This window comes from Musca vetustissima, unplaced genomic scaffold (assembly GCF_032173495.1).
Source record: "Musca vetustissima isolate MV318-11 ecotype Yass unplaced genomic scaffold, APGP_CSIRO_Mvet_v1 utg16866, whole genome shotgun sequence".
Classification (NCBI taxonomy): domain Eukaryota; kingdom Metazoa; phylum Arthropoda; class Insecta; order Diptera; family Muscidae; genus Musca; species Musca vetustissima.
Genome location: NW_026881560.1, coordinates 176,314 through 197,660, shown reverse-complemented (window position 1 = coordinate 197,660; position 21,347 = coordinate 176,314). Strand labels below are relative to the sequence as shown.

At 32.5% G+C, this 21,347-nt stretch overlaps 1 protein-coding gene across 1 annotated transcript; it reads right to left on the bottom strand.

The window, feature by feature from the left end:
* Window positions 1-7,476: 7,476 nt before the first annotated feature.
* LOC133327478 (cytochrome P450 18a1) lies at window positions 7,477-15,092 on the bottom strand. The gene is made up of 5 exons (XM_061535996.1): window positions 14,691-15,092; window positions 10,488-10,609; window positions 9,945-10,374; window positions 9,605-9,869; window positions 7,477-7,909 (listed from the first exon to the last, which is right to left on the bottom strand). The coding sequence occupies exons 1-5, from the start codon at window positions 15,073-15,075 to the stop codon at window positions 7,495-7,497; spliced, it is 1,617 nt and encodes a 538-aa protein (XP_061391980.1). The 5' UTR covers window positions 15,076-15,092; the 3' UTR covers window positions 7,477-7,494.
* Window positions 15,093-21,347: the final 6,255 nt, after the last annotated feature.

Genomic DNA, 21,347 nt, shown 5'->3' with positions numbered 1-21,347 from the left:
ACACAAAATGTTAAATTGTACCAAATTGAGTACAATTTAGTACCCATAAGTATGAATTTCATACCCCAATCCTCCAATCAAGGTTTCCAGCTCAGTTGGTGCACTTAAAAGTTAAATTGTACCAAATTTAGTACACATTATTACGAATTTCCCCAAAAGTGATCCGAACGTCAAATTTCAGAATTCCAGCTCAATCGGTTCACTCAAACCCGCATTTAGTACCATTTAGTACAAATTTGTAAAACGTCATCGCATCGGATCACCCAAAATTTAAATTGTACAAAATTTAGTTAACATCAGTAGGAATTTCCAAAATTTCCTAAATAGCTCAATTCTACCCCAACAATGATCCTAACTCCAAATGTAAAGCTTCCCGCTCCAGCTCTTCCAGCCGGTTCACCCAAATCCAAATTTGGTACCATATAGTACACATTAGTACGAATTTTCAGAATTCTCTACATACTATAATCCTACACCCCAACAATGATCCTGACTCCAAATAGCATTGTTCCAGCTCTATCGGTTCACCCAAATCCAAATTGTACTAATTATAGTACGATCAAATTTCCGTATGATGACAATCGAAAACGATATACAAATTATTTGATAATATGGCAGGTCCCCGATAACGATCAATATATATTTTGGAATTATCCTCATCCCTCAATCATAAAATTCCACAAGGAAGGATTACAATAGAATATAGGTCAAATAAGTGGAGAAAATTATTTCTTAAAATTTATTTTTAATATATTTTGTAAATGTATGTTTATACTTTTTACAAAGAATATTTAATAAAAAATAAAGAATAATGAATTTACTAAAAATACTATTTGTCCCTACGCAGGCGACATAATTTGTGTGATGACGTCACAATTTTTCATTCACCTGGTTCTATGAATTTTTTGCGCAAATTTCACAAAAATACCAGGCGCCCAGAAGAAAATAGAAAGTAGTCCGCCAAAAAAAATGTAAAAAAATTGCATCTGGCAATGCCGTACAAAGAAATTACAAAATTTTAGCATACTTTTAGGCGCTCGAATTTTTCGCGGGTAGGTTGTTGCCAGACCAAAATTTTTCGAAATTTTTATTTTTTGGCGGGCAACTTGCTACATCATTCTGGGCGCCTGGCATTTTTGTGAAATTTGCCCTAAATTGCACCAAATTCCTGGGATTTTTTTTTTCAAATTCATTGCGAGCCATTATTGTGACATTGGGCGTTATTTTTACTAAGGTATTAATATTGTGAACCCCCACTAAGAGCTTTTATTAGACGTCCATAAAAATATAGACACACATTTTTAGTATTTTTTTTAAATCAGTTTATTTGTTTTATTTCAATAAACGAAGAAGTTACATAAAGAAATAACTCAACTACATACACTATTTACTTAATAGTACTTAATACAATGGTAGTGTAGAGGAATAAATTGATGAACGATGTCAGGCTCAGCGGGATATTTTCTTTCAGAAATTGCTCAAACCTACCAGGCATCCAGAACTGGTAGATAAAAAATTTAACTAATTGGCAAACTGCGACCTTTTAGCTCCGTAACATGTACCAGGTTTGATATACGGAAAAACATTTTTGGGCTCATATCAGGAAATAGATTTCAAAAAATTCAACATAAGTGATTTGGTAGTCCTTAAAGATGGACTCTATAAAAATACACTATGGCTGCTTATTTAATATTTAAAGAAATGTAAAAAAAGGTGATGGTTCCCATTTTCATCGATAATCTTACCTCGGTTCAATGTTTTCTGAAATAGCCGCATGAAGCAAACATGTTTAAAAAATCCGCAAAAATCCATCACCAAAAGTTATATGCGTTGTCCTTGATCATAACTAGAACCACATGGAAAATGTCAAAGCGATCAGCGCTATATTTCCGCCCTCTAATGTGGTAATGGGTTGCTAAATAATATCTGAATACGTAAGCACCTGTAAATATTTACGTGTAAGTCCCACATCTGAGTACGCACGACAATATAATTGGTATCAATTTAAAGGTCAACTTCTCGGGTCTATGTCCTGCAAGGGTAAATATATATACCATACAATACAAATTTTGTAATTTTTCACACAAAAGTCAGGGTCCATTTCACCCGCTAAATATATTGACCGATCTTTATCAAAACAGACATGCTTATTCTTTAGCCCTATTCCCTTCTCCATGTAAATAAATAAAAACAAATAATTTGAAAGGGCTGTTTGTTTGTATGACTATTCATCGTTAAATTTTAGCCCGAACTGAAGATGTTTGGCAGTGGAACCATACACGAAATATATGTAAACTGTTAAAAACGGTGTTTCCAAAAAGCTAATAGCCAAAAGATCACCCTTTTTAATTGTAAAAATATGAAATGGCAGTGTGTAATAAATCTTCAGAATTTCCTCTAACCATATCTGGAAACTTTATAAAAATCGGTTTAATAGTTGCCGAGATATTTGCATTTCAATTCAACGATGGTACGAAATACACCTCCTGCTCGATTCTGGTCGCCTATTACATGAAAATAGAAAACCACACAAAAATCGATCTTTTAAAAAAGACAAAAAAATTGTTTTCATAATGTCTGCTGTTGTATGAAAATTATAGCATACTTGTAGGGGCAAAGGGCGAGGTTTGAGGTGTAATTTCTTGTTGCTTGATATGTAGGTGTGGTTGTATATCACTATTGTATGCACATATGCCATGTAAAATATATTTACCTACACATACACACACTGTAGCTGTATGAAAAAAAAATCTATTTTTTGCAAGATCGATTTTTGTGGTGTTTTTCATTTTTTGGTAATAGGCGCCCAGCATCGAACAGAAAGTATATTTCGGAGCATGGTAGAATTGAAATTCAAATAACTCTGGAAATACTTAACCGATTTTTATGAATTTTGCAGCAATGGTTAGAGGGAATTCTGCAGTTTTATTACACAATGACATTATTTATTTATTACACATATGACGGTGATTTTCTAGCTATTATCTTTTTGGCAACACACAAAACATCTCGTGTTTTGTTTTTCTGTCATACATCTTCAGTTTGGTCCATAATTTAACGATGAATCGTCATACAAACGATCAACGCTATCAAATCATTGAATTTCATAACTAAAATGCGTGCTTTGTTAAGAAAGTTCATTGCGCGTTTCTTTCATTTTAAGGCTGTATAATCGATCCATTGAAGCGGATATTTTTTACTCCATTTCATATAGATATATACCGATTTCAATTTTCTTTACGAGCATATAATTTGGCGAACAATGCATTTAATGTCCTGGTTTTTGTCTCATAATTTTGGAACTACTGGAGGTATTGTAATAAAATTGATGTCATATGAAAGGTAGGAAGTGTGACTATTTCGTGATCTATTTAAAATTTAAAAAAATGTAAAATGTTTTTTTGAAAATTTATGTAGGAAGATAAATTTGTATGTTAGCGCCTTACAAAATTTTTCAAAATGCAATTTGCCGATTCTATGTCAAAGACCAATATTTATCCTTTTATTTGTGTTAATACAGTCCATGAAAGACATTTCTGAAGCAAAATATTTTGCTGTTACCGACCATCCCTTTCAATAGATGGCGTTCATGTATGGTGATGAGCAACGTCTTACAGACATCAATAGATTGCGCGGACGATGGATTTATAAAAATTGCATACCTCGTTTAATTTTGTTATAACTTTTTTCGTATTGCAGATATAAAAATAAAAGTGGTGTCATGTGGAAGGTATAATCGTATAATTTCTTGTTAAAATAAATAAAATTTCAAAATTAGTTGAATATTAATATGAAATTGGAGTTTCAAAGTTGGGTTCAAAATAAGGAGAAGGAGGAAACCGATATTCCCCATCTTCCTTTAATATGACACACGCATAATGTAAATATATTTTATAGTTCAAAAGTGATGGCAAAAATAAATAGCATTACATTTCTGCATTTGCATTTTTTAATCATGCTCATCAAATAGTTGGCCCTGATGATGAAATCATAGGTTGGGGAAAAATAAATCCATTATTTTTATATGAACTATAGGACTTTATTGTAACTTCATAATGCCTCTCTATTAGAAGTCCGGTTCTCTATTTGTAAAAAAAACAGTAGTCGATTTTCACAATCCACATTAGATACCAATTTTTTATTATTAAAGAAATTTTGTAATGCAAGAAAAATATGATAATTGCTTGGTGCCAAGTCCGGACTGTATGGCGGATGCATTCAAACTTCCCAACCAAGCTCCCGAAGTTTCTGGCGAGTATCAGTAGATGTGTGTGGCCTATCGTTGTCCTAGTGGAACACGACACCTCTCCTATTGACAAATTCTGGCCGTTTCTGGTCAATTGCTATTTTCAAACCGTCCAGTAGATATCAGAATTTATCGTTAGGCCATATGGAAGCAACTCATAATAAATAATCTCCTTCCAGTCCCACCAAATGCATAGCGGAACCTTCCTGGACGTTAGTCCTGTTTTGTGCACCGTTTAAGGTGCTTCACAGCTCTTTGACCATGATCATTTTCGCACAGTGTTATCGTATTTGATCCATTTCTCATTTCTAGCCACCATTCGTTTAAGAAATGGGTCTATCTCATTCCGGCAGTTGAATCCTAACAGATGTCACATTTTTAAAGGACCAGTAAGATGCAATTGGATCCATATACATGCCATTCTGCAACCGATACTAAATTTTTCATTTCGTCAGATATAGAAGCTATATCTAAATCTGAACCGATTTCAGGAAACTTAACACACAGCATTCTAGACCTAATTCATTACGCAATGCTAAATTTCGTGGAATTCGAAAAATATATAGGGACTATGGTGGACCATTTACATTAAATCGGACGAAAATATATATGGGAGCTATATCTAAATCTAAACCGATTTTCACGGAACTTAACACACATCATTCTATACCTAATTCATTACGCTGTGCCAAATTTCGAGAAAATCGAAAGATATATAGGGGCTTAGGTGCACCATTAACATTAAATCGGACGAAAATATATATGGGAGCTATATCTAAATCTGAACCGATTTTCACAAAACTTGGTACACGTCTTTCTAGACTTAATTCAGTACGCTATGCCAAAATTCGTGCAAATCGAAAAATTTTCAGGGACTAAAATCCGTAAATCGGACAAAAATATATATGGGAGCCCATTTCAATAGGGTTCGTCCTTGGGCCAAATAAGTGAGCTTTACCAAGTTTCAGCCAAATCGGATTATAAATGTGACCTGTACTTTGTTTACAACTTAACATCAACAGACAGGCGGACGGACATGCATAAATCGACTCAGAAAGTGATTCTATGCATATTCTCAAAAGGATCCATGGGTCTATCTCGATTCCTTTTGCCTGTTACAAACATATGCACAAAGACATAATACTTTGTACCACAGTGTGGTGAAGGGTATAAATAGAATAACATTAATGTAACTATTACGTAATTACAAACCTCTGAATATATTCTCGATGGCCAAATTGGAAGCGAACATATACCAATGTTATTAAAAATCTAAAAAATGTCTGAGTTTTTTGCAGATTGGTAACCTTGGCAAATGTCCAATGCCAGCTGCATCTATTGATGGACATGATTCAGAATTGGTAATGCAAATTTTTAAGTTGATTTCATTTCACCATTAGGGTATATAACCGACTGACACTTTTTAACCTCTTTCTACCCAAAAAATAAAAATCAATGTTTTTAAATATATTTTTAGAAAATATTATTATTATTTTTTAGATTTTTTTGTTTTTTTGCTTAGGACAATTTTTATATAACTTATTAGCTAAATAATATAAAAAAATATTTAATAAAAATAATAATTAATTACTATTTAACAATCATAAAAAACAACATAGACTTATTAATTATTATGATATGTGGGATAAATGGGTGGGAAAAGTGATGGAATGTGGGTTGGGGGTTTTTTCTTGGTTTAATAAAATTATATTTACAAAAGGAAATTTTAAAATCGACTATTTGGGGGATAATAGGGTCTTGGCGTCCCATTTAAGAAGAAATGTTGTCATTAAATATTTCCATATGATTGAATGGTGGCACTATGAATCTTATAGATTTATATGTGTGTGTGTGTGTTATTTTATGTACATTTTTTGTTTTATTTTGTTTTAATTTATATTTCATTGTGGACTCTTATGAAAACTTAGAAAACTAAATAATATGCATTTTCATGATATCTATATACAATACAAAAACAAAAAGAAAGTCTCGTGAAAAATAGAGAGAGAGTGGGAGATAGTTTTGTTTGTGGTAACCACAAAAAGATGAGATTTTTTTGTTCGAAAGAGATAGAGAAGCTTTGAGCTTTATCACTTTAATGCTGTTCTAAAATATAAAAAATTATAAAACTTGACTTAAAGCCTCACTGGTTCTTTTAACAACAAAAAAAAAAAAACTCACAGGTTTGATCAACAAAATATTTTGAGAGAGAGAGAGAAAATTTTGAAAACTACTGTTCTTTTTACCTCATGAAGGAAAGCATATTTGTTCGCTAATTTAAAATCCCTTTAAAGCTTTTTTGTTCGTTTTAGCGAATTTTGAATTTACTCTCTCTCTCTCTGTTATTTTTAGTGAATTTCTTTTCAACTTTTTGTGGTTCTGAGCTGCCTTTTCTCACTTCTCTGTGCTACTCTTCCGTAACGACTTTCTCTTTGTTTTTGTTCGAAGAGGTGGGGGGAGGTGGGGAAGATGTTATCTATACTAAACCACAGATTTTTGTTTTAATTCGTTTGTTTTATAAATATGTTTGTTTTTGTTTTTTTTTTTATAGCTATTTTGTTTTTGTTGTTGTTGTAAATCTATAATATAAAATACATGTTGTTATTGAACACAGCTTCTAGGGGGTAAAAGAATAGAATTTGTTCTTTTTTGTTGTTTAACGATTTCTCTTTTGATCTGATTTCTTTTTAGGTTGTTTTTGTTGTTGTTGGTTTTTAACTAACAAATTGAACTATTTTTGTTGTTGTTTTGATGTTTCATATGCGATTTCAAGGCTAATACAAATTTACGTATACTTAATTTCTTTGGAAATTTGTTTTTTTTGCGGAGAGAGTATCTTTTTTTGAAAGAGATTTAAAAGCTTTTTTCAGATTGTTTTGATGTGAGAGAGAGTGTTTTCAGCTTGTCTTTACACTTTCTTATTGAACTTTCATTAAAGACGTTCTTTTAAAATGCTTCTTCAAGATACGTCATTCAGGAACTTAACCGTGCTCTGCAAAGTTTTGCAAAATTATTCCTCTCATTTGTTTGTTAAGGAACACACGAATTTTTCTAGCTTGCAACACTCATCTCTCATATTCTCCGTTTTTGAAAAAAAGCTTTGCCCGTATTCTCTCTCTCAAAAGCTTGACTCCTCTCCTTGTTGATTCCAAAAAGAAATTCCGCTCGCATAATCGCCTGTTTTTTTGCTGATACATACACCTTACGAACAATTCCATTGTTCTCTAGTTGTTGTCTCCCTTTTGGGCTTAATTTGAGCCAACATTACGCATATGATGTGGATCCACTGTTGTTGTGTTCAATTGCAACGGTCTTGGTGTTAGACACACTTTAAAAGCTTCGGGGGTAATTGTTGCACCTACATTGCCCTTTAAACTCGGCAATGGCTGTCCTTCGGGTAGTGTAATATGAAAGGAGTGCATAAACGATGCAAAGAACAAGAACAGTTCCATTCGAGCCAATACATCACCCAAACACATACGACGACCCACACCGAATGGTATAAAGTACTCGGGCTTATGTACTTTACCTTCGGAATCGAGAAAACGACGAGGATTAAATTCTTCGGGTTTCTCCCATAAATTGGGATCCATATGGACGCTGTTGATGAGTGGGATGACATGTGAGCCGGCTGGGATTTTGTAGCCATTCACTTCGACATCTCTGTAAAGAGAAAGGAGAAAAAGAAAGGGGGAAATAAGTAAAATTGGTTAAATTTGTATAAAATTAAAAAAAAATTAGAAATGGTTTTCACTTTGTTTGTGTTATTTTGTATAAAATACGAAGAGAGAGCTTTTCAAATTATCTCTCTCCCACCTTGTCTCCTCTCGCCATTCTTTGTTATATCTCTTTCTAAATTTAGAAAATGCCCAAGACCCTGTGAGAAAGTTCTTCAAATTGTATCTCTCTTGATCTTAACCTCTTCTCACCCTTATTTATTTGTTGTTTTCCCACCAAGTGATTGAGAATTATTGTTAATGAAATTTCATAAACTAACTAACTAAATCACTGTGTGACACAGTTTCTATTATTGTTTATCTAACAAAGTGTTTGGGTTCAGTGAACTCAGAAAAACACACACAAATGCAGCGGCACACAATAATAACAATTGAGGCAATTTAGAAGACAACACTTTGAGAAAATACCCACAAAAAAGCCGGCCGGTATATCGAGATATTGTGCACAGACACACAAGTTGCATTGCCACGGAAACAATATTAGCATTGTTGTTGTTGTTGTGATATCTTTAACAAGTGCAGATTGGAAAATTACAAATAAGAAACCACAAACCAAACAACAATAAGCTCACGTGTTACACGATGGCCAGGGGGCCAAGACACATCAAGAAGCAGAGAGGAGAAGAAAAACAAAAAACAAAAACAAAGAGATCTGAAGTAAATTTTCCATTTTTACTATTACTTGGCGAAACAATTGCACTTCATTGCCTACAAATCAAGTGCAATTTGCAACAACAACCACAGCGACAATAACAATAAAGCAGCCGAGCACTATCGCTGTAAGGTCCGTCCGTCCGGCCGCCCGCCCATCCGTCATATGCGGTGCATATACAACATACTTGGCGAGTGGTGTGTGAAAAAATTGGCTCTGTAATCTTTTTTTGTTTTTGTTTATGAACCACCAGCAGCATGGCGCATTGGATGGCTGGTTGGCTTGCTTGCTGACTGACTGACTGAATGACTATAAGATGCCGAGTTTTAAAGGAAAGACCAACAACAACAACAAAACACGCGTTTTTTTAATGGTCGAGCTTACAAAAGTGGGACAAATTACGACGCATCTTGCGCCATGTGCTATTGAATGCATGCCAGAGTGACTGGACAAAGTGTAATGAATTAAAACGAAATAATCAAGAAGCTGCAGCAACGACTGCAACAACAACAGCAACGAAAAAAAATTCTACAAGTTTTTTTCTTACGTATGTTAAGCACACACATCAAAAGAAAGAACGTAGTTGAAGAAGAAGAAAAAAATTAGTTGCTGATATTTAAACGCATTTTTGTTCACAGCAACATCGTCACCACTATCATCCGCATGATGCTCATCATTACCTTCACAGTCCCCAGACCCTCTGCCTCTCTCTCTCTCTCTCTCTAACTTCCATGCTTTTCACATTTAACAATGAATTTCTTGATATTAATAAAACAAAAAATCCAATCCAATAACAATTGATAAAGAATTTAGAAGCTAAGCCTGGCGTGGCGTGGCGTGGCCTAAGTTTAATGAACTGCACCACAAAGCCATCGAACACAAACAAAGTGAAGGCAATCTAGTCAGTGATTAGAATACTATACACATACATATTTAATATATAAATATAGTTTTTTATTTAAATATTACCTTGTGGGTGAATGTGTGGTGGCCAATGGTACAATACTGGAACGACGCATCGATTCCAAAATGGTACTCTCTGTAATGGGTAAATACTGCAAATCTTCAATAGAAGGCAAACGATGACGTCCCACCACCTGATCCAATTCATCCTGGACACGTTTCATGGCCTCGGGGTTGCGTAACATAAACACATTGATCCACAGCAAAGTGGTCTTAATTGTTTCCATGCCGGCTGAGAATAAATCAATGATCACCTGGACAATTTGTTCCTCTGCAAAAAATTAAACAAAAAAACAAATTAGTTATCTTTCCCAAAAAGGTCCCTCTTTTATTTATTTCAACTTACCATGATTTTTACCCTCAAACAAATCCTGATCCCGACCCTCCAATTTGGCCTTTTCAATTTCAGCCAAATAGAAATCAACCAAATCCCGAATATTACTGGGATCATAGGTTTTCTTGTGTTCATCAATGACATCCTGATAGAAACGTTGCATTTCTTCACGATTTTTGGCTATCTTATTTTTGGCAGTTAAAATACTTGGGAAATATTGCACAGTGGGTATATAGTCGACAGTGTGTATTTCACCAAATAAACGCATACCCTCTTCAATGAGGAAATTGAAACGTCTAAATTTCGGATCATCAATGCTAAAGCGTACCGACATCAAAATGCTGCAGATGACATTGCTAACGGCCACCGAAATGGCAGGAGCCATATCCATGGGTTGGCCGTCCGATATGCGTAAATTGTGCATATATTCATGGACTTCAATCTGCAAGGGGAGGGAGAGAGAGGGGGAAAGAGGGATATTTAAATTAGTTTAGGGTTCATTTGAGATGAACATGTTTTGAACAGTTCTCTCCAGTGTGGAGTTTGAAAACTTACCATAATACGTTTTTCCATGATATGCTTGCCATTGCCCATATAGGTCATGCCAAATTGACGCAATTTCTCGTGCAAGAAACGTCTTTGATCCTTCCACAATTTACCGGTACTGTTGACAATGCCTGCAAAGAAAACAAATCGAAAGAATATGATTAGAAAGATTCCTCAGGGCATTCTTAATATTTAAAGGAAGATTAACTGCTGCTAACCACTAAGCCTTAATGGCGCCCAACCTTGATATATTAGGAAGTATGGAAAGGCGGTTTCAATATTGTTTCATAGATAGCATACTTAAATAAATGATTTTTTTTTTTTTGGTAGATTTCACTGTTATAGGTTTTCAATTTACTAAAATTAGGCCATTAAAAGCTGGCGCCCAATAGTTTTTAAAATATATAAAATAGCTAATGGCTAATTGTTGTGTTATGTTAGACGGTCTAAATTATATTTGTTTCTTTCGAATATGTTTATAAGGTAAAAATGGCGCCCAACGTTTTTTTTATTGAAACATTCTCTAGTTTTTGATATGCGTTTTCAAAAGACATGAAAGAGCTGATGATTAACTGTTGTGTTATTTTTGACGAGCTAAGTTATATATATATATATATATATATATATTTTTTTTTTTTTGAAAATGTTTATAAGGTAAAATGGCGCCCAACGTTTTTTTATTGAAACATTCTCTAGTTTTTGATATGCGTTTTCAAAACACATGAAAGAGCTGATGATTAACTGTTGTGTTATTCCTGACGAGCTAAGTTATAATTTTTTTCGGAAATGTTTATAAGGTAAAAATGGCGCCCAACGTTTTTTGTTGCGATAAATGTAAATAGGTTTTTATATGGTTTATCTTCTGGAAATCATATCAAAAACTATTTACATTTATCCCAATGAAAAACGTTGGGCGCCATTTTTAACTTATACAAATTTTCGAAAAAAAAATTGCCGATTGTGTGGTGATTGTGTTATTTTTGAGGAGCTAAATTATCATTTTTTCGACAATGGCGCCCAACGTTTTTTAATTGGGAAAATGTTAATAGTGTTATAAAAATGGCGCCCAACGGTTCTACCTAAACTAGACTAAAGCCACTTTTTTATACAATTTTTTAATAAAAAATGACTTTTTATGGCCAAATTCACGTTTCTCTTTAACCTCCTCTTCTCCCCGTCCCTTCCCCTCGCCTTTGAAATAAGCAGCACCAGCAGCTGAAAAATTAATGATGTTTTACAATACAAAAAAATCACGTTTTTCCATGTCTTTCAGAGCATTGCATATTCTGGCATAAATTGCTTGTCAACAAATTGCAGCTGTTACAATAATTTTAATTGGTTTTTGTGTTTTGTTCATCATTAAAATGCAGTAAATTATTAAGAAAAAGAAAAACAACAACAACAAAGATTTTGGGTGAACAGGTTTTGGTGAGGGATTTTTTGAAATGAAGTAAAAAAAAAACGATTTCCGAGCAATAAAAAATTAATCTCTCTGCCTTTTTTTGCTTGTATTAAATCCTATTTCCTTTTTAGTCAGATCCCACTGTATTTTTTTTGGTATATAAATTTATATAAATTTGTTTGCATCATCTTCCAATAACTTTGCCATGACCATCATTATCATCATCGGTAACATGGTGTTATTTTTGTTGGTACATCAAGCTTTACTATCACCAGTCGCAGCAGCATCAGCATTGTTTAACTTCAACTTGGCTCTGGTGGTTAGCCAGCCAGGCAGGCAGTCACTCAACATTGTTTTTTTTTTCATACAACAATTCCAACAAAATGATCGTAGTGTTGTTACTTTAATTGTTTGCAATTTCAAAGTAGGTTAATTCCACCTTCATATAACAGCAAAGAAACAAAACACAAAAAAATCCGAAAAAAATGAAAGGAAAAAAAGACTTTGTCTTTGCTGCTGATGATGATGGCGGTTGTGGTGATTTTGGCCTTTATCAGTAGTTGAATTTTTTTTGTTTTCATTACTTTATTTTGTTTATTTTTTTTCGTTTCATTTCATTTCTTTTTGTTTGAGAAAATTGCATAAAAAAATGTAAGTCATTTACCGCAAAAGGAATTTCTTTTGTTTTGCTTTTGCAATGGAAACTCTCCACAAGAAAAAAAATGACAACAACAAAAATTGATGGAATTTTTTTTACGTATTTTCATACGCACTATGGCCTACCTCAATTCCTCAAAGGCGGTCTGAAGAAAGTCACAATTCTTTTCGACAACAACAACAACAATGGCGTCAACACAAAAAGTTGCAATAAAATCCCATTAAACACTGTAGTAAAAGTCACAAAAAAAGCAAATATTAAGATAGAGAAAGGTAATGGGTATGGAAATTCAATAATTAATTGGACTTTCTTTTGGAAGTCCGAATTTTGGGGGAAATTGTTGTTTTTGTTGTTTTTTTAAGACAACACATTAATTTTCCATTAAAGAATGTACAAAGAATTGAATGTCTGTTTGTGCAGAAAATAAATCAGTAATTGTTGGATATAATGGGAAATGAGTCAGTTTTGTTTGGAGCGGTTTTTTACTTTTAGAATAGTTAGGAAAAATATGGGGAGTAATTTTTAGGAAATTTTAAAATTGGGAAATTAGGTGTTTTCAAAAAAAAAAAAAAAAAAAAGATATGTTAATTTATATAAAAAATTCACTACACTTAATTTAATTAAATAAATATTTAATTAATTTTATCCACCACTTTTATTTAATTTTAACAAACTTTTTCTTCAAAGGCAGATATAAATCATCGTTCCACTACAAACTATTAATTATTATTTATTTCACAGTACATTTACATTTCTGAACAAAAATATTGAATTATTTTTTAATGAGGATTAAAAAAATTAAAAAACTATTGAAAAGGGTGATATTAGAGGCTTACATTTATTTTAATGATATCTGAGAGGATAATTTTTAACCAAGAGAATGTGTTTATCTAAGAGCACTTTCCAAATTTTATTTCAGAGTCAAATATTTCGAGGTGGTGAGACAAAAATGTTTAATTAATTTTCTTATGAATATTAAAAAAAATTTTAAAAAAAACTATCAATTTTAAAATAGTTGTTTTAAAAGGTTGCTATTAGAGGCCAATGAAAATATGTTTTTTCTAAAAATCTCTTTAATTTTTAGTGGCTTTGCGCCGAATTTTCAATTGTGTTGTGAAAGGTAATAATTATTGTTTTTTTTTTTGCTATTATTCAGATCTAAGCAATTTAGTTGGGTCATAGTTTTCTTTGGCAAAAATATACCATAAAAGTAATTCTTATTTTTTTAAAATCTGGCTTCACTATGTAAACATTTTTAAAATTTTTTTATTTTAACTGATAAAAAATATAAAAAAGTGAAAATGTAATGCAATTGAAAACAAAAATTGTCTTTCGTAATTACTTCTTGCTTTTCAAAACTCACTTTTTCTAAACACATGTATTTTATAAAATTCAGCCTTCATAGCATCAATAAGATTTTTTTTGTTTTTTTTGTTTTAATTAAAAAATATGTCTAAATGAAAAATATTTTCAAATATATATATATATATATATATATATTTTTAATGTTTAAAAAATATATTTTATATATTTTTATTATCGCACTTTTTTGTAGTTATAATTTTTTATTTTCAAAATTACGAGATTTTTTGAATAAAATATATTTTTTTTATATTATAAAAAAAATATTTAAAATAATGTGCTTATAATATATCAAAATATTTTCTTATATGATTAAATTCTATTTGCTTTTAAAATGAATAATTTTTTGACAGTTTAAAATATATATATATATATATATATTTAACATCCACGATATATTCTTTTACTTTTTATTATTTTTTTTTGCTTTTTTTCCAGAAAATATTTTTTTAAACACCAGTTAGAAGTTTCTATTTCATAATATTTTTTATTCTGAAATTCCTGACTTTTTTGTCTTCCATTCCGTATTTATATTATTTTCCTTATAAATATTTATTTTTTTAGATTCCTAAAATTTTCACTTTTAAAATTAAATACATTTTTTCAATAATTCCTCTTTTGAAGCTACTACGAATACTTCTAATTAGAACTACTTATTTATCTAAACCCAAATGTCTATTTTGAAAAATATCTGAAAATAATATATTTCAAAGCCTAGTCCTTTTTTCAAAATCTCTTTAAATTTTACCCACACCCTTCCTTATAAAAATGTTTGACACAGAAAACATACCAAAACCATTCAATGTCTGCATAAATGGTGTATCCGGCCGGCCCGTAAACTCTTCCCGTCGGAAACATTCACGTATCATTTTATAATCACTCATTACCACGGTCAATTGGCTACCCAATCGCGTTGAGAATAAGGAACCATACTTCTTGGCCAATTCCATGAAACGGGTATGTTTTTCACTGCCCATAAACAATAGATAACCGATAACGGGTAGACCCCAGGGTCCTGGCGGCAGACGTCTGAGTTCACGATATAAATTCACTACCCATTGCAGGAAACTGATGATGGTCAGTATAGAGATGAAGACGAGGAGTAAATGTTGCATATCATTGATTTTGAATTGGCGAACCATAAATTTAATAAAATATGAATCGGTGAGCAACATTTTGAAGGATTTGTAATTTTTTTAACTAATGCTGTTCTTAGCGTTTTTTTTTAATTATTTTAATATTTGTGTTTGGGTTTTTTGCTGCTTTGCTTTTGCTACTTAAACTTTGTTTTTAGTTTTGTAAAATTTTATTAGCAAAAGTTCTCATGCTTTTTTCAACTTTAATTAAAACTTTATAATTTTTTTATAAAATTTCTTTTGCTTTGTTGTAAATATTTTTTTAAAAATATTTCTTGCACTTATTTTTACACTTGTATTGCCCTCATAATCAGTTTTAGATTTTGGTACTTTTTATATATTTTTATAAAATATATTTCTTTATTGTTTCATATAACACAAAATTCCATTATTTATTTTGTTTTTATTTCATAAAAAACGCGTTTATTTATTTTTTAAAAAATCTATCTTTATTTTATTATTTTTTTTAAATTTTCTGTATGTGTCTTATAGAGAGTAGACGACTTCGCGCGTTGCGTTTATAGATTTCGACTAATGTCTCGTCGTTATGTCCTTGCGACTTTTATAACAACCGATCATGCGATCGATGTTGTACGCGCTGATCGTGCGAAGTGTTCGATCTAAGCCCAAGTTATTCTTAGCAAACCTTAAAGCAAAGATCCATATGAGTTTATTTTTTTTTCGAAGCCAGAAACAAGAGCGCTACAGCCAGAACAACAACAAATTGCCCCCAACCGAACTACAGAGCGAATGAGTGAAAGAGTAAATTGTGGGGGGCCACACTCACTGCTCGTATGCTTTGTTGGGCAGGTGAGTGAAAGAGCACACAACCGTTGGCTCAATCTAGTTTTAATTGTGAAGCTTAACGTTTAACCCCGAATTAAGTTCGTTTCAAACATGTATGATAGTTGCATTATAACATGTTGTAGTTTTTTTGTGTTCGATCATTATTTGTTTACACAAATTATTACTCAATTTAATAATGTTAGGCTCCTCTCTGTTTATGTTCTGTTGTGGTTTGAGTTGGAGCTGCTCTCTCTCTCCCTCTCTTTGTGTGTTTCATTTTTTGGGGGGCCTGTGTTATCAGCGTCATATGTGATGGACAATATTTCACTCAGTTGTTTACTGCCCGCCCTCTTCCCCTCTTCATAATGATCGTGTAATGAGAGGGGAGCTCTTTCGTGTGTGCGTTCATACGCCCCTCTTAGGAAGTATTTCCTCGCTCTTTATGCACTTCATGGGTTTCACGTTCAAATAGCCTATCATTGTTGTTATTGTTTTGCTTTTCCATTTGATTTTTTGTCGACTCGTGCGTAAATAGAAACAATAAGAATACTACAATGTGTGTATGTTATCAATAATATAATTGTTCACAAGTTTTATGTATAAAATGGTTCTTAGCATTATTATTTGAATTATGTTATTGCGCTACAGTAGGGAGTTAAGGTATTATGGTTTTATTCGTTGTTTTGCAATCATTTTCCGCCTTCTAATAAAATGTTCTTAAAATTTTTGGGGAGGGTCTGTCTTGGTCCAAAGGCGTCACATAAGCCCGGGTTTTTGGAAATTCGTACTAGAACGGCACGAAAAGCGCTAAAAAGTACTAAATATGGTACCACTTGTATTTGGCGAAACTGTGTGCTAAGATGTACTAAATTCGGTACAATTTCGTAGCATGTGAACGGATAGAGCTAAAAACTTGAAAATTGGAATGCTAATCAAGGATGAGAAGTAGGGTCGATATAAGGAGATAGTTATGAAAGCGTGTACTCATGTATACGAAAAGTACTAAAATGTACTAAATGTGGTACAATTTGTATTTGGAGAAGCGAATGGAGCTGGAAGCGTTAAATTTGAAATCGTTATTAACGTCGGAGTGTAGGATTGGGATATGTAGGTAATTTTCGAATTTTTTACTCATGTGTACGAAAAGTACTAATTCCTACTATATTTGGTACACTTTGGATTTGCTTGAACCGAACACTGGAACATGAAATTTGGAAATAAAATTACTTTTGGGGTATAGGATTGGGGTATGGATTTAGTTTAGGAAATTTGTACTTATGGGAACTAAAGGGTACTAAATTTGGTACAATTTAAATTTTATGTGAACCGGTAGACCTGGAATTCTGAAATTTGTAGTTATAATCATTGTACGGGGTACATAGAAAGTTTTGGATATTTGTACTAATGTGTACTAAATTTGGTACAAATTGGATTTGGGTGAATAGCTCTATCGATTAATAAAATGTGAATATATTCTCGCTGCTGGGGTAGGGCTACGTAGGAAGTTTTAGAAATTCATACTAATGTGAACTAAATGGTACAAAGGTCATCAATAAGGCGTGGATTTTTTAAAGAATATTTTTCAAAGGTCATCAATAAGGCGTGGATTTTTTAAAGAATATTTTTCAAAGGTCATCAATAAGGCGTGGATTTTTTAAAGAATATTTTTCAAAGGTCATCAATAAGGCGTGGATTTTTTAAAGAATATTTTTCAAAGGTCATCAATAAGGCGTGGATTTTTTAAAGAATATTTTTCAAAGGTCATCAATAAGGCGTGGATTTTTTAAAGAATATTTTTCAAAGGTCATCAATAAGGCGTGGATTTTTTAAAGAATATTTTTCAAAGGTCATCAATAAGGCGTGGATTTTTTAAAGAATATTTTTCAAAGGTCATCAATAAGGCGTGGATTTTTTAAAGAATATTTTTCAAAGGTCATCAATAAGGCGTGGATTTTTTAAAGAATATTTTTCAAAGGTCATCAATAAGGCGTGGATTTTTTAAAGAATATTTTTCAAAGGTCATCAATAAGGCGTGGATTTTTTAAAGAATTTTTTAAAGAATATTTTTCAAAGGTCATCAATAAGGCGTGGATTTTTTAAAGAATATTTTTCAAAGGTCATCAATAAGGCGTGGATTTTTTAAAGAATATTTTTCAAAGGTCATCAATAAGGCGTGGATTTTTTAAAGAATATTTTTCAAAGGTCATCAATAAGGCGTGGATTTTTTAAAGAATATTTTTCAAAGGTCATCAATAAGGCGTGGTTTTTTTTAAAAGAATATTTTTCAAAGGTCATCAATAAGGCGTGGATTTTTTAAAGAATATTTTTCAAAGGTCATCAATAAGGCGTGGATTTTTTAAAGAATATTTTTCAAAGGTCATCAATAAGGCGTGGATTTTTTAAAGAATATTTTTCAAAGGTCATCAATAAGGCGTGGATTTTTTAAAGAATATTTTTCAAAGGTCATCAATAAGCTAATCTAGCTGTTCAAATACGGAGGCTCGCGCCACTTTCTTCATCATTTACAACAATAAACACAAACACACAAACTTTGGAAAATATTAAAACAAAATATTTGTTTTACATGGAGAGAGAAAAAAGTAGGTGAACTTATTTCTTTTTTAAACATCAACTGATAAAACTTTCCAAATAAACAAAATAATAATAAATTTGAAAGTGTAATCGTGATACCCTATATACAATAAATTAGACAATATGAAGTGACTTAGAACCACTGTGGTTTGGTGGGTATAAAAAGATGTAAACTATGGGATATGGAATTGTAGAAATTCTGAAAATGCAGCTACTTAGCTATGTCAGTGGGATTTAGAGTTGCTAGTCGTTAAGTTTAAACAAATATTTTGGGCATACAAAACCATATTATTTCGCAAGATAATCTTAACAAGATATATTTTCCTAATCAAAATTTTATAGCCTAAGTCGCCATGTGCATCAGGGTACTAAATATTTCTGTATATGTCAGTAGCGTACAAAAAAGGTAAGGTTGCATTTATTTTCCGAATGAGATGAAATTTGGAATCAGATCAGATTTAGATATAACTACCATTTATATTTATGACTGATTTCACATAAATATTCAATGCTTGTCCGAATAAGACAACATTTAATGATATCGAAATAGGTGCAGAATTTTGCGTGTTATGTTTTGTAGAAGTCGATTCAGATTTCTACATATATTTCGACCGATTGCATGCAACTTGTGCACCAAAAATCCATCCGAGAGGAGTGGTTGACATTTAAATTGATATCAATTTTATTCTTGTATATACTGGGAAGATTAAATATTTACAGGCGTCTACGTATTCGGATATTATTTAGAAACATATTACCCCATAAGAGGGCGGAAATGTCTCGCTGATCGTTTTGAAATTTTACATGAAATTCCGGTTATGACGACTATTATTTTCGTTGATGTTGAGATTATATTTAGGGGGTGCATTGAACCAAAAGCTTTTTTGTCAGATTTTTTAGTCGCTATATAGGCTATTATATGCAGATCATCACATATTTTATACGTTGAAGGGAATCTGACCAAAAACTTAGAACAGATAATGAACGGGCAATATTCCGATGGCCAAATCAAGCATTCACCAAAATATTCCCCTCGCGAAAACAAGATTTGGAAAATATGCCAGGGTTAGAATATGGAGCTATTGACTTAAAATCCTGGCCGTTAGTCCTGGTTTGGCAACCGTTAGAGATGCTTCATCGCTCTTTGACCACGATCGTTATGCACAGGGTTATCGTATGTGAACCATTTCTCATCTTCAGTCATCATCCGTTTAAGAAATTGGTCTATCTCATTCCGTTTGACCAAGGCTTCGCATATGGAAATACGATCCATCCTATTTTTCTGTTAATTGGTGTTTCACCCAATCATCGAGCTTTTTTTTTGAATTCAGTTTTATGTAAATGGTTCAAAACAGTTGTATGGTCGATTTTTAGCTCCTAGCAACTTCGAAAATTTCTCCGATTTTATCGACAATTTCGACACAATTATACACTTCACCACACTGTTGTACTGTTGTTGGTTCAAAACAGTTGTATGGTCGATTTTTTAGCACCTAGCAACTTCGAAAATTTCTCCGATTTTATCGACATTTTCGACATAATTATACCCTTCACCACACTGTTGTACAGTGTATTATGTCTTTGTGCAATGTTTGTAACAGGCAAAAGGAAACGAGATAGACCCATAGAATATGCATAGAATCACTTTCTGCGTCGATGAATGCATGTCCGTCCGTCGTCTGCCCGCCTGTTGGTGTTAAATTGTAAACAAAGTACAGGTCGCATTTATTATCCGAATTGGATGAAATTTGGCACAGCTCTATTGTTTGGCCCAAGGAAAAATCGGTTCAGATTTAGATATAGCTCCCATATATATCTTCGTACGATTTCATGTAAATGGTGCACCAAAGTCCCTATATATCCTTCGATTTGCACGAAATTTAGCATAACGTACTGAATTGTGCCTAGAGTGATGTGTGCCAAGTTTCGTGAAAATCGGTTCAGATTTAGATATAGCTCCCATATATCTTCGTCCAATTTAAAGTAAATAGTGCACCAAAGTCCCTATATATCATTCGATTTGCACGAAATTCGGCATATCATATTGAATTAAGCCTGCAGTGATGTTTGCCAAGTTTCGTGAAAATCGGTTCAGATTTACATATAGCTCCCATATAAATCTTTGTCCGATTTAATGTCCCTATATATCATTCGATTTGCACGAAATTCGGCATAGCGTACTGAATTAAGCCTGTTGTGATGTGTGCCAAGTTTCAAGAAAATCGGTTTATATTTACATATATCTCTAATATTTATTTTCGTCCGATTTTATGTAAATGGCGCACTAAAGTCCCTAAATATATTTCGATTTGAACGAAATTTGGCACATCGTACTGAATTAAGCCTAGAATGATGTGTGCTAAGTTTTGTGAAAATCGGTTCAGATTTGGATAAAACTCCCACCAAAGACTCTATATATTCTTCGATTTGCACGAAATTTGGCATAGCGTTCTGAATAGAGTCTAGAATGATATGTGCTATGTTTTGTGAAAATAGAAATGATGTGTGCTACGTTTCGGTTCAGATCTTGACATATATATATAACTTACAAAATTGAGCATAGAATAACGTAGTTGGGTTTTCTAGAAGTACAGACATAGCCCAACAGATGTCTTATTGATATTTGTTTGAAGTCGATTTACATACTTTTGTCCCATTGTAATAAACGAATGACATGTTTGTGGATTGATCTAAGTCGATTCACATTTAGATAAATATCACATATTTATCTAAACCCATAGTGGTGAAGGGTATCATATAGTCGGTCCCGTCCGACTTTACTACTTTCCTTACTGATTAAAATCCTCCCCTTTTTCCCTATATACGTAGACAATAACTTTCCCACCCATGGTAACAACGTGAAATTTCCAAAATAAATTGTTCCCTTTTTATTGTATCCACCCATAAATTGTTAACGTTTGTTGTTATGCGTC

Coding starts and splice junctions, on each gene's coding strand:
- LOC133327478 (XM_061535996.1), bottom strand. CDS start 15,075: ATGTTGCTCACCGATTCATATTTTATTAAATTTATGGTTCGCCAATTC. Junction 10,375..10,487: donor TCATGGAAAAACGTATTATG/GTAAGTTTTCAA, acceptor CTCCCCTTGCAG/ATTGAAGTCCATGAATATAT. Junction 9,870..9,944: donor GTTTGAGGGTAAAAATCATG/GTAAGTTGAAAT, acceptor AATTTTTTGCAG/AGGAACAAATTGTCCAGGTG.